General features: G+C 31.3%; 3 protein-coding genes across 3 annotated transcripts; 2 read left to right on the top strand and 1 right to left on the bottom strand.

The window, feature by feature from the left end:
- Positions 1 to 66: 66 nt before the first annotated feature.
- LOC137814436 (uncharacterized) lies at positions 67 to 1,974 on the top strand. The gene is made up of 2 exons (XM_068617180.1): positions 67 to 1,178; positions 1,305 to 1,974. The coding sequence occupies exons 1-2, from the start codon at positions 906 to 908 to the stop codon at positions 1,821 to 1,823; spliced, it is 792 nt and encodes a 263-aa protein (XP_068473281.1). The 5' UTR covers positions 67 to 905; the 3' UTR covers positions 1,824 to 1,974.
- Positions 1,975 to 6,084: 4,110 nt separating this feature from the next.
- LOC137814433 (DNA-binding protein S1FA-like) lies at positions 6,085 to 8,150 on the top strand. The gene is made up of 2 exons (XM_068617178.1): positions 6,085 to 6,206; positions 7,752 to 8,150. Exons 1-2 carry the CDS (start codon positions 6,153 to 6,155, stop codon positions 7,947 to 7,949), a joined length of 252 nt encoding a protein of 83 aa, XP_068473279.1. The 5' UTR covers positions 6,085 to 6,152; the 3' UTR covers positions 7,950 to 8,150.
- Positions 8,151 to 10,113: 1,963 nt separating this feature from the next.
- Positions 10,114 to 12,831, bottom strand: LOC137814439 (uncharacterized). Its single transcript, XM_068617183.1, has 5 exons — positions 12,590 to 12,831; positions 12,377 to 12,417; positions 10,678 to 10,737; positions 10,512 to 10,568; positions 10,114 to 10,422 (listed from the first exon to the last, which is right to left on the bottom strand). Exons 1-5 carry the CDS (start codon positions 12,702 to 12,704, stop codon positions 10,348 to 10,350), a joined length of 348 nt encoding a protein of 115 aa, XP_068473284.1. The 5' UTR covers positions 12,705 to 12,831; the 3' UTR covers positions 10,114 to 10,347.
- Positions 12,832 to 13,106: the final 275 nt, after the last annotated feature.

Raw genomic sequence — 13,106 nt, 5'->3', positions numbered from 1 at the left:
ATCTCAAGATATTTTTATTCGAACAAAAATTCTGAACACTAACCACACTGCTTATCAGGATTGAACAAGAAATTTTCCATTGAATAATCGTTTGCATAAGGTGTAAATATATATGAACCCCATCGTACTGTTGAAGGGAACTGAAAAACATATAAACATGAAAATCCTCTTGTAAAGTTATTTTACTTGTCGTATTAGGTGAGGAGAGGGAGTGATGAATTTGCTTAATAGCGTCCAAAGGTCACGTCAGGATGAGATGACTGTAAGTGATGAAAAAACAGTTTGCTTTTTTGTCACTATTACTTGACTAAGGCATTATACCATAAGTGGTGTCTCTGGGTGAAACCAATCATGCAATTAGTAGTACCTTTCAATGTCGGTATACCCCATCCTGACTCTAGATTGAACTTAACCAGCTTGCATATCAGATTTTGTTGGTGTGACAACTGTAATGTCAAGATGCCCCAACCCATATTTGGATCATTAATCTTCATATATTTTCTCTTTTTACAAACTTCAAGTAAGTTTTGGAGCCTTAGTCTCATCTCATCTCATGCTATAGATGACTCATGAATCCACTCAACTTGGTAGATCTAACTAGTTCGAGTGTATGATTTGACATGCATAGAGCATCGTATTCCCTTTTTCAAGCATGGACACAACAGTCTTTTTATCAGCATAGAAGTTGTGGAGTTTAGAATCCACGTCCCATGTCCATGGTGACCACATCCTTAGTTGTCCAAGGTTGTCCCACACACTTCTCCACGTTCATTTGCCTTCACTCGCTTCTCTACTTCTGTTTCTTTTCACCACCACCACACCTGCCGACAGGCCACTACTTCCTTCAGCCTTTTCATACGCAAATCTTACTCTCTCTATCCCTCTCACACACAGAGAAATAAGCAATGGAAAAAAAAAACTTTCTATGCACTATAGAAGAAATGGATAGTCTTTGGTTTCACAGACTCATTTTTTTCTCACAACCAAGTCCAACAGCCTCAGTTCTTTCCTTACCATCTCCACCAGATGAAGAAAAACTTATTCCCACATCAGAATCTGTGTGTTGCTCATCCTCCATTCTTTCTTCATCACCTCCACCAGATGAAGAAACTTCAACGGATGAATCAGCTTCTTTAGAGAAACCACTCTCTTCAGAGTCAATATCTGTGCTTCTTCAGGTATAACTGAAAAACAGTTAGAGTTAGTCCTTCTATCAACATTCTATCTATCCTGTACTATGAGTTCAGTTTTGATTCATGCTATGATCATTCTTCTATTTTTATGTTGTTTTTATTTCCGCAAAGGATGGATCAATCAACAATGAAGAAAAAACAAAGGAAAGATTGGCTAGAATGGACCTTTTGTTGGGTGACAAAACTCGTTCACACTCATCCTCACCATCAACTCAAAACCGTCACAGAAAATTGAGGAATCCAGTTACTTGTGCAAGGAAACTGCAGAAATCCGAAAGCTGCAGAACACTTGGGGAACTAGAACTTGATGAAGTAAAGGGTTTCATGGATCTTGGTTTCACATTCAACAAAGAATATCTAAGCCCAAGAATGATGAGCGTTGTTCCCGGCTTGCAGAGACTTGGTGTAATGAATGGCAAAGAAACGGTTGAAGGAGATTATATTGAAGCAGATGAAGATGAAGGAAAGAGAGATATCATGAGACCATATTTATCAGAGGCTTGGCTTATAAAAAGACCAGATTCACCGCTACTAAACTTAAAAATTCCCAAACGCTGTTCATCTGCAAATATGAAGAAACATCTTCGTTTCTGGGCTAAAACTGTGGCTTCAGAAATCCACCAAAAATGAGTTATGGTCAATACTGAAAAATAGTCACAAAGTAGAGCAAAAGGGTATGGTCCATAAGTGACCAGCCGCCACATGTGATATAACATGCCATAGCCAAATAATTGTATATTAATAAAAGCATAATAAAGAGAGGTAGGTGGTGCAATGTGAATTCTGATTTCTTCCATCTCCTTTTTGTTTGCTAGGCAATAAAGGGGAAGAGATGGGAAGGTTCTTATTGGAACCAAATGTGGAGGCTTGGTTAATGAGTTCGTTGTCGTGAGGAATACTAGTTAGGTAGATAAGGCAGGAAGAAGATAAACACAAACAACAGAAAGAGAGACCCTACTATGATGTGGTGTTGCCTCACAAGTGGGGTTTAGAGAATGCCCAAGCAATAGACAGCCCCATCAGACTGTTCCATTGTTTTTTGTTGGCATATATGACCCGAGAAATCGTTATTGGTGTCATGTCTCGTTTTTTTGTTCTTATTACATCAATATGGAACAATGGTTTTGCACCTTCTTCAACCCTACCCTATCTATATTTTCTTTGTCCACTCACTCCTTTTTTAAACAAAAGTAAAAAAATACAATTATTAACACTACAAGAAAATGATGGGCAGAAACGCAAAACTTGAGAAACGCTTATGCGTCCGCTAAGCATTTGCGTGGGCCTATCCGACGCATAATTACAAAAATTTATTTTTAATTTTCTTATTATTATTAATTACTATTTATATTTTTTATTGATGTTGGAAACATTAACAGTCAGGATTTGAACTCGAATCCTTCCAGTAACCCAAGAAAGCATTAACCACTAGACCAAACAAATTCTTTGATTATATTATCATTTTTATTATACTTATTATTAATATAATATATACATATTAATATAATTATTATTAATAATAATAAAATAAATTATACTCATATTATTAAATTATTATTAATATTATTATTAACATTATTATTAATAATATTATTAACATTATAATTAATATTATAATTAACATTATAATTAATATTATAATTAACATTATAATTAATATTATAATTAACATTATAATTAATATTATAATTAACATTATAATTAATATTATAATTAACATTATTATTAATATTATTATAAATATTATAAATATTATTATACATATTATTAATATTATTATACATATTATTAATATTATTAGTATTAATATTAATATTTAATAAATTTAATTTAACTAATTTATATCATAATTTCAAAAATAAAATAGTTATGACAATATATAAATAAAATAAATTTAAAATAAATAATATTTAAAATAAACAAATATTTTATATAACATTTAAATAATTTAAATATATATTTTATTTTAGTCAATTAATTTTAAATCAAACGCTTATTTAATTTAATAAATCTAATTTAATTAATTTATATTCAAAATTGATAAATTAAATAATTTATTATAACATTAAAGAAATAATTCTAAAATAAATATAATAAAGAATTCAAAATTAAAATATTTATTATACATTAAAAATATTTAAATTTTAAAATTCTAAACATGCGTGGGCTATAGCGGACGCATATGCGTGGCTATAGCGGACACATATGCGTGGGTTCTGTGGGCAACGCAAAACGGACGCATATGCGTGAGCCGCGGCCGACGCAAAACCGACGCCTATGCGTGGGTCGCGGCCGACGCAAAAAAAAAATTTTTAAAAAAAAAAATAAATCAATATATGCGTCCGTTTTACGTCCAATGTAAATTTTGCATGGACTTTTACTCATTTTGGCCGACGAGAGTAGCGTCCGCAAATGGCCCACGCAAAAATTTGGAAGCTAAATCAAGTTTTTCTTGTAGTGTAATAGTGTTCTTACAAAGTAAGAATATCTCCTATCAACCTTCCTGAATCATTTCTTTAAGCAGTATAGTGGTGAAGTATTTGTAAAGATATTTTTGATAATCAAGTCAATCGTAATATTTTTTTATTTGTAAATTTAAGATTAAAACCGTCATTATCTTTCACCATATACTCCCCTCTTATTTATAATTTTATGATAGTTTTTCTTTATGCCAGGATTAGCACAGGCCCAATACTTATTTAATCACACTTTTACCACTTAATTAGGTTTTATTTCCTAATAACTAAATTAGATCGTGTCTGACCTGATCGAAAGACCGAACAACTGATGTTCACTTATTCAACTTCTCGGTACCTGAGTACGTATAGATATATCTATAAATATATATCTAGAAATATGAGTGGTGATAACCACTAAAAAATAAACATATTACCCCTTTGTGCTCATTATAGTATATACAAATCTATTTTACTAATAAAAAAGGTAAATATATTTAATTTTATGATATTTTTTTATGATATTATTATTATTATTCTAATTCAAATACTATAAATCAAATTATTTATTTTTCGTATAATAAAAAAATTGTTTTTATTAACGAATATTAAACTTTTCATAATAAACATAAACATGTGTATTGCACCAATTCAAATTCAAATATTACATTACAAGAAAATCATGAAATCTAAACCAATTTTAGAGACAAAAAATAATTAGTTGTTATAGTTACTAAATTAGAGATCATTCTAGATTCTAAATTTGGTAGCAAAAACCTTGGTTGCTAATTAGATACTAATTTATAAACCATTTAACAATAATATAAACTAATTTAGAAGCCACAATTTTTTTAGTCTCTAAAATGGTTTCTAATTTAGTTACCATAACAACTAATTATTTTGGTTTCTAAATTTGATTTTTATTTCATGATTTTCTTGTAGTGTTAGTTCATTTACCCATGAATAATGAATAAAACACAACGCCACACTATTTGAACGAAAATTAGGTAATCTTGGTCATAATCTTAATGATTCTTCTTTCTTAATTATAGTTTCGATCTATCTATTTAAACCAGAGTTTACTTAATATTTCATTCTTCTGTTTAAAAAAATCACCAATTTGCTAAAATATTTTCCCAACATACCTTATAAGCCAAGTTTACAAATAATTTTGAAAGTTTTTTTTTTACAAACTTAAAATTAATATATTTATTAAAAATTAAAATTTAGAAAACATAAGTACTAGTCATGTATTGACTAGGTCGAAAGGCCGAAAGGTTGAGACCGAGAGATTGGCCGAAAGGTGGAAAAGCTAACAAGAAGACTAAAAATCAAATAAGAAATGAATGAACAATTAAATAGTAAAATACTCTAGCAAAGTTCATTGTACAGGTCCAAGCAAGGGTAGTATACTTAATAAACGTTAGGTACAAAGAGAAAGAGCCTAAATGGGTTTTAAGTCCAATAAAGGAGTACTATAAATAGGTGATCAACTTAAGAGGTAGGTAGAGTGAATTTTATCTGATAATCAACTAAAACCAATTCTGATTTTATCATCAGAGCTCCTTACAGGTACACACACCCACCCGTGAATGGATACCGAGACCGAAGGCTGAAAGATCCAATTGACCTAATCCAGTAAGTAGGAGTCCACAAAGCATATCCAAACCCAAGCCCAAATAAAAAGAATAGTAAGCCAAAAGCCCAAACCGAGATAAAAGACTGAGAAGTCAACCAGTACAAAAGAAAAAAGTTTGTTTCTAAGTAATATAGGTAAGTGTAAAGAAAGTTAAGATAGTAATTTCACATTCGCTAATCCAAACTTTCAACTTGGTGATAAATAAAATCCAAAGTTTTTTTTTTATATAAAACTAAATTAACACTCTCCAATTTTACATGAACTAAAAATACACTTTCAATAAAAAAAAATAAGTAATTCATATTTCTAATTTTCAAGAAAGTTAAATTTAGTTAAGTGTAATTGAAAATCTTAATATTTAGATGTAATGAAACAATAACTTTATCTCAGTTACCAATTCTTCATTTTTAATCTATTTTATCATGGTTGATGGACATATTAAGATCCAAGAGGAGAAAAAGGACATGAAGTTAAAATTTTACTATTAAAATATAATTTTTATTTTTATATAAAAATATCATTATGATATCGTTCTGAATTATATTTTCTATTATATTATTTCTTAGAACTTTATAAAAATTTAAAACTAATCCTTTTAATTCTATTTTGAAAAAAATGTTGTGTTATCATTTAATTTTCAACTAAAAATAAATGAATAAAAATCTAAATTAATTAAAAAACTGATTTTGTTTTTTAATTTCAAGGATTAAATTAAAAAAAAAACACCGCGAATCGATTTAATTGGGTTAATTAAATAAACCCATGGGCCCTGGGTGGTTTCTGGAACCTTCTCAGAGGCCTGGTTAAAATTTGAATCGGAATCTCAGTTTGTTTTGATAGAAACACGAGTTCTCTGCATCAGCCATGGCCGATGACTTCGAGTTCGCAGATAAAGTTCCTCCTTCGTTCGATCGAGTGGTACATTTTCAATTACTGTTCCAAACCTTCAATTTCATCATCGCTTATTACTTTACATCTCATTTTAATCGATTCTTGCACAATGTTCTTCCTCGCACGTATTTTACGGATTAATTAGGTCTTAAAGTTATGGATCGAACATTTCATGTGGTCCTGTCGTGTTTTATTCTCAGATCTTTGGATTTATGGAATCATTAGCATCTTGCTTGATTTTTTTTTTTGTTTTCCGTCGTTGACCTTTTCAATTTTCCAAATTCTTAGTAATTCTAATGTTAAAGATTCAGTGAAAAATAAATTAGGATTCCTTTTTCTTTCGAAAAAATATCGTTCATCTCTTCAGCTAGGATTTTGATCAGGTAAATTTCGCCTTCAGATTTAAAGACTTATTTATGATTATTGGATTGTTTATATTCGTTACTGTATTGTTACGCAAATCTATGCTTTATTGCATTACTGTTGTGAAGTGGGGGAGCTACGTTTCGTGAATCGTGAAGTGTTTTTGTGTAGGTTAGATTTTATTTGTTATTCAATGCGTTGCTGTTTTGTGTTTTTCGATGTTGATGCCTATTTATTTTTGGATTTTAGATGATAGCAATATTACAGAGCAAATGGTTTGTGGTTAGTTTCAACTTCATACATGACGCGGTTTAAACCCTTTTCCACAAGTTATCAGCAAATGATGGGGTTTGTATGAGTGGAATAACCTTTTGGAGATTTTATGATGGAATGGAGTGAGTTGAAATTGTTTAAGGGTTCTATTCTAACCCGTACCTCCGAAGTGGGGGAAAGAAAGAGAGTTTATTGATGGAATAAAATGTTCATCGGATTCCATTCCACTCCAACCTAGTTTAAAAAATCTAAGCAATAGAATTTAGTATCCTTACTATATATCATTCACATTTTACCGTCTATTCAAAGATAGTTAAAGCGATTCTAGTTTTATGTCACGATATTCAATGTTTTGGCCACTTAGATAAAATTGAAGAATATCCTATTTTTCTTGAGGATAATACTGTAATGAGACATATTACTTCTCTTATTTCAAAATTTGACCTGTGCTTCAAAGTAGTTTTAGAAAGTATTTTGTATAATTTCTGCAATGTTTTATGTATTCTAGCTCACATCACTCATTTGACATGCTGGGTTTGATTTCACTAAACCTAGGGGAGCACACTTTAGAGGATAAAGTGAAATAATAACCATTAATTAGAAAATCAATGGCTGAGATTGTACTAAACTTTTGATTTTTGTTATATATGTAATTGATTTTGTCACAGTTCTCAATCATTGATTTTGTAATCAATGGTTTTAAGTGCACTTTATTTTTTAAAGTGCATCTCCTCACATTAGAGGAGTCAAATCTATTGCCTATTTTGGGTACCAAGCTTTCTCAACTATATTGCACCTTCCTTATTGATGGTAACCTTTTTTATCAATCATTCTCAAACAAGTTCAATTGTTTGATTGTTCTCTTTTAAATAAGTTCTCTTTTATATTTTTTTTCAATTCCTTTTTGCTTAGTGCATTTTATTTTGTTATACGTAGGCCTCAAACCAAGGGTTCAACCCAGGCTTAATTGTCCTCCTGGTTGTTGGTGGGTTGCTGTTGACATTTCTCATTGGAAATTTTGTGCTCTACACGTATGCACAGAAGACCCTCCCTCCTAGGAAAAAGAAGCCTGTTTCAAAGAAAAAGATGAAAAAGGAGAGACTGAAGCAAGGTGTTTCTGCACCTGGAGAGTAGACCTCGTAGTCACTTTATGTTCTATGGTTTGAATTGTACTATTAAGATCAAGTTTCTCCTTCCGTAGTGTCTTGGATTACTTTGATTTTGATCTTTTCTACCTGTGTATTACTGATAGAAAGCTTAGCCCCATAAAGTAGTGCTTTAGTAATATTATTGGGACTGGCTATTTCAATGTCAAATCACCAATTTGCTACCTAACTGATCACTCATAGGATTTTGTTTGGTTGACGAGCAATTGAGAAAAGTGAAACTTGGAATTTCAATAGTACATAGGATGGGAACAAACATAGAAGAGAAGATTACCAAATATTTTCCCCTGAAGACCCAAGTTCCTTTTGCTAATCTTACGAAGGGAAATGTTGTTTCAGTTCTTGCTCTAACATTCTTTCTTTTCCAATCAAAACTTGAAACACAAAATTAAGTGGTAGCAAGAATCTTTTCCCAAGTAGTTACAGTTCATTTCTCCATGGTAGGTAGATTAATGCTAGGCCGACATATAACAGGTTCAAGAGAAGATCGTTTTATCTTTTACAGGGCACTGCAATCTTGATTTCCAACATCACCATTTAACTAAAAATTAATCATGTGTCCTCTCTTCTGATTTTGTTAGGCAAAACTAGTTAAGTCAGCTGGTAGTTAATAAGCCAGTTACCAGCTAGTTCATAGTTGTGCTGACAAGCTTTTAGTTTATAAGTTTTGAGCTCGGGTTGTCAAAGTTAGTTAATATGGTTCACACATGTTAGTTCACCACAAATTGAGCTAATACCAAGTTAATTTAATTTCACTTATTTTTGGTGAGTCATAAATTTTGTAAATTGATTTGACTCATTAGAAGTTAGTGGGTTTGTTGGGTTGGCTATTCTCCTAACTATATTTGTTTTGGAACAAAGTGGACTGACTTAATCAATAGCATTACAGATCGAAGTAAAAAATTATATTTCATAGCACTTTAAATTAAAATAACTTATATAATCGGTCACATAATTAAAAGTAGTAAATTCGTATAATAAAAAAAGTATAAAAAGTTGTTGATGGGTTATAGGTTGACTCACCCTCAAGCTAGTTTGAATTTGATTAACTTATGAATTAATTGACCTACATTTTCAAAGTTATATATTTTTTTTTTCAAAAAGTGGCAACTCAGATTAGTTCACAGGTTTTAATTCAACTTGACACCCTTTTTTTTAGCAGATAAGTTAATTTATTAGATTAGAGATATTTAATAAATTACATATATATGATAAAAAAATTGTATTAATGAAAATATATTATTATTAATTTTAATTTTTTGTTAAACTTTCAAGTGGTTCTAATTATTTTTTAAAAATGTCATGCTTTTTATTTGAACAAGTTATTTTCTTAATAAATTGATTTAATAATTGATAATCAAATTTAAATTTTATTTTTCAAAATTTTATTTTATTTTTCAAAATTTAATTTAATTTATTATTTTAAACTATTGTTACATTGATTTTTTTTTTATTGTGTGTAACTTTTAGATGACATTATGTAATTAAAGATTTATTATTTTAATTTGAAATGTTAATATTTTTAATTTAAACTGTATAAAAAATTAAAAATAACTTAATAAATATTAAAAGTAATGTGATAATGTATCTTGAAATAGATGATAATAGATGAAATGAAATTAATAATAATAATAAAATAATATATTAAAATACAAGAAATAATAATTGAATAAAATTAAATAAATTATAAATTAGTTAAAATATATTATAATCCATAAGTTTCTAAAATAAATTATTTTAAAATATTTATTAAATATTTTATGCTAACTAAATTAATTTATAAGCTACTTAAATAAAGTATCACCTACCTTATCAAACTTGTTCATCTATATTTTGGGCAAATTCTTCTTTCACCTTACAATAAATTGGGACTTGCACCCGATGCATCTCAAATATTTTAAATTAAATAAATTGATAACGAAAATGGATTTAGATTAAATTATAAACATAGGACAAATTTGTTTCTAATAACAAAATTAATCACCTGATGAATTAGATAATCGAATCTTATAAATAATACAAGTAATAGTAAAAGTTTTCCTTGCATTGCTTTATGCCATTATATTAATTATAATATTGCATGAGAAAAAATATCAAAAAATCCTTCTGCATAAAAATACTCTAAACATATGTTTACCCAAAAATTAATTACTAAACCTCAATCCTTAATTTAAAGTATCTGTCATCTCACATTCATATATTTCCTCTACTTTCACTTTCTACACTACCAAATAAGAAAGAAAATGACTTCATTTTTCTTTCATTTTCTCTTGTACAAAAAAAACTGAATGATCATCTCACTATTCACTCATGATTTTCTATTTTTCCATACACTTTCCTCCCAAAGATAGCCTTAAAATAAACCATTAATTCTCCTGAGATTGATGACCACAGCGCGTACATGTATAGAAAGTAGTTTGTCCTTCATCAGCTGATCTCATCTGAAATTAGAATTGAAATAAATAATTCTGAACTATAAATAAGCTTCAGATCAAATTGGCAAATCTAAATTATAAAGTCTAAACGATACCTGTCTGGTATAAAAGTTAGCTTCATCATGGCCACATTTTTCACATTTCTTGTTGACCTGACAAGAAACAATGACATCTTTTTGAGAGAAGAAACAATAACATTTAAAACATACAAATATCTTCTAATAAATCAAGCTATTTAATATGTATTGCATGATACATTACCTTAGACAATTGCACCTTCTGTTCCTCAATTATTTCTATTCCAAGCTCTCTTCTTATATCCTGCCAAACCCAAGGTTACTTGAAGAACAATTGCCAATAATAGTCTACATAAAATTGAATATGTTCACGGCTATGATAAATCACAAATTTGGCTTATTTCAATTATATGATGAATCTCTCAACAGACTCAAGCTGATCACCTAAGCTGCTGAAACTACTGTTAGGAAATTTAGAACTTCAAAATTTAACAATCCTAACCAGTGTTGTCAAGATCGGGCGAGTTATCTTGTGAGTTTACAATTTTTTAGGCAAAATCATGTCGGATCAGAGATGGGATGGGACTGTCTTCCGCTCCGCCACTGCCTCTCTCTCATTTTGGAGGACAAAGATGATTATCATATGATTAATGTGAATGATTTTGTTTGATAGTTTATCTGTATTAAACATTATTTTGAATCTATTGTTATTATTTTATGTATTTGGCCCATTTAGTTATGTTATATATTTGGACCATTTCATGAATTATGAATCTATGTTAAATTATGTTATGTTTTGAACCATTTCATGAGTTACGATCTCCGAGTCGAGTTTCGATCTCCGAGTCGAGGTACGATCTCCGAGTCGAGGTACGATCTCCGAGTCGAGGTACGATCTCCGAGTCGAGGTACGATCTCCGAGTCGAGGTACGATCTCCGAGTCGAGGTACGATCTCCGAGTCGAGGTACGATCTCCGAGTCGAGGTACGATCGAGTACGATCTCCGAGTCGAGGTACGATCTCCGAGTCGAGGTACGATCTCCGAGTCGAGGTACGATCTCCGAGTCGAGGTACGATCTCCGAGTCGAGGTACGATCTCCGAGTCGAGGTACGATCTCCGAGTCGAGGTACGATCTCCGAGTCGAGGTACGATCTCCGAGTCGAGGTACGATCTCCGAGTCGAGGTACGATCTCCGAGTCGAGGTACGATCTCCGAGTCGAGGTACGATCTCCGAGTCGAGGTACGATCTCCGAGTCGAGGTACGATCTCCGAGTCGAGGTACGATCTCCGAGTCGAGGTACGATCTCCGAGTCGAGGTACGATCTCCGAGTCGAGGTACGATCTCCGAGTCGAGGTACGATCTCCGAGTCGAGTTACGATCTCCGAGTCGAGTTACGAGTTTTTTTTTTTCGTCTCCCTCTCATATCCACCTCGAGTTACGAGTTTGACAAAATTGATCCTAACTAACTATACAGTATTTGCACGATATAAATTCACCTCTGCTTCCTATCATTGCTACATTGATATTAAAAATCTAAACCCAGGTCTAAATTTCACTCAAACTCCAATGACATTGTCTTCTCACCAATTCCCCCCTGGACAGAGTAAATCAAGGTAGGTCTAAGAGCCTACACGAAAACAACTATTTCTAACGATATAATCACTTACTTTTCAAACGCTCTCTTAGAAAGTTGGTAAAAACAGATTATTATTTCTTCAAAATGAGCCAAAGCAAACAGACACTAAAGCGGTTATTTAATTACACATACCCCAAAATTTATCATGGATTTGGGTCATGCGTGAAGTAACAGTGGAGTTAGACATGCCCATTTTTCTTTTACAAGTAGACGAGGCACCATACGTAAACCCCAGAAACAGAACACAGGCATATAAACTACAATAATAATTCACCGTCATGTGAGGTAACAGAAACAAAACATACCTCAGCATAGATTGTGTAACCTATTTCTTTATCACGAATATCTGAACACAGGGATGTTCCATTAGAACACATAAAAAATCAATTGAAGAAAGTTATACATAATTTATGTATATACACACAGATAATATAAAATTCAGAAAATAGGAAAACACGTTCCCAAAGAAAAAAACAAGCACGCGGATCAATTTGAAGAGAAAAACAATAGGGTTTAACCTTGTATATCTCGGAGAGTTTTGCACAAAGGGCATACGGCGTACTCAGAGTTAGGGACGGTGAGCATTGTCCCACACAAATGGCAGAACAAGAAATCGAGCCGAGAAGAAGCCATCGTGTACGCAAAACGCTATCGATTTTGGGGGCGAAACGCACCGTTTTGAGTGTAGTGCAGAAGATGAAGCTGCTGCAAGTGCAAAAACCCTAACGACCCATGATTTGGGTTAAGAAGCGACTATATCATTTTATATGATACCTGAATTTACTTAAATACCCTTCTGTTTTATATTTTTAAATTACTCTTATTTGGTCTAACAATTCTATAAGTGTTTTTAAAAACTCAGTTTGTCTACATCATCTCTTCTACAAACATTTTTCCTTTACATTTCAATTGTTTTCGTGTATTCTTCTACATTTTTTTTTAATTTGAAATAATTTATTTCAGTATTGTGACTCGTACTCTTGGTTCTATTGATTTTTAACATATCTTATGTTAAAATCTGGATCTTTTCTCTTC

The sequence above is a fragment of the Phaseolus vulgaris genome, chromosome 1, assembly GCF_000499845.2.
Source record: "Phaseolus vulgaris cultivar G19833 chromosome 1, P. vulgaris v2.0, whole genome shotgun sequence".
NCBI lineage: Eukaryota > Viridiplantae > Streptophyta > Magnoliopsida > Fabales > Fabaceae > Phaseolus > Phaseolus vulgaris.
The sequence above is the reverse complement of the archived record's forward strand: the minus strand, read 5'-3'. Positions and strand labels throughout refer to the sequence as shown.

Bases quoted from the DNA above. Each gene is read 5' to 3' on its own strand.
- LOC137814436 (XM_068617180.1), top strand. From the start codon at position 906: ATGGAAAAAAAAAACTTTCTATGCACTATAGAAGAAATGGATAGTCTT. The intron at 1,179-1,304 runs GTATAACTGAAA...ATTTCCGCAAAG, and splicing joins CAATATCTGTGCTTCTTCAG to GATGGATCAATCAACAATGA.
- LOC137814433 (XM_068617178.1), top strand. From the start codon at position 6,153: ATGGCCGATGACTTCGAGTTCGCAGATAAAGTTCCTCCTTCGTTCGAT. The intron at 6,207-7,751 runs GTACATTTTCAA...TGTTATACGTAG, and splicing joins CTCCTTCGTTCGATCGAGTG to GCCTCAAACCAAGGGTTCAA.
- LOC137814439 (XM_068617183.1), bottom strand. From the start codon at position 12,704: ATGGCTTCTTCTCGGCTCGATTTCTTGTTCTGCCATTTGTGTGGGACA. The intron at 10,569-10,677 runs GTAATGTATCAT...GTTTCTTGTCAG, and splicing joins AGAAGGTGCAATTGTCTAAG to GTCAACAAGAAATGTGAAAA. The intron at 10,423-10,511 runs GTATCGTTTAGA...TTCTAATTTCAG, and splicing joins CTAACTTTTATACCAGACAG to ATGAGATCAGCTGATGAAGG.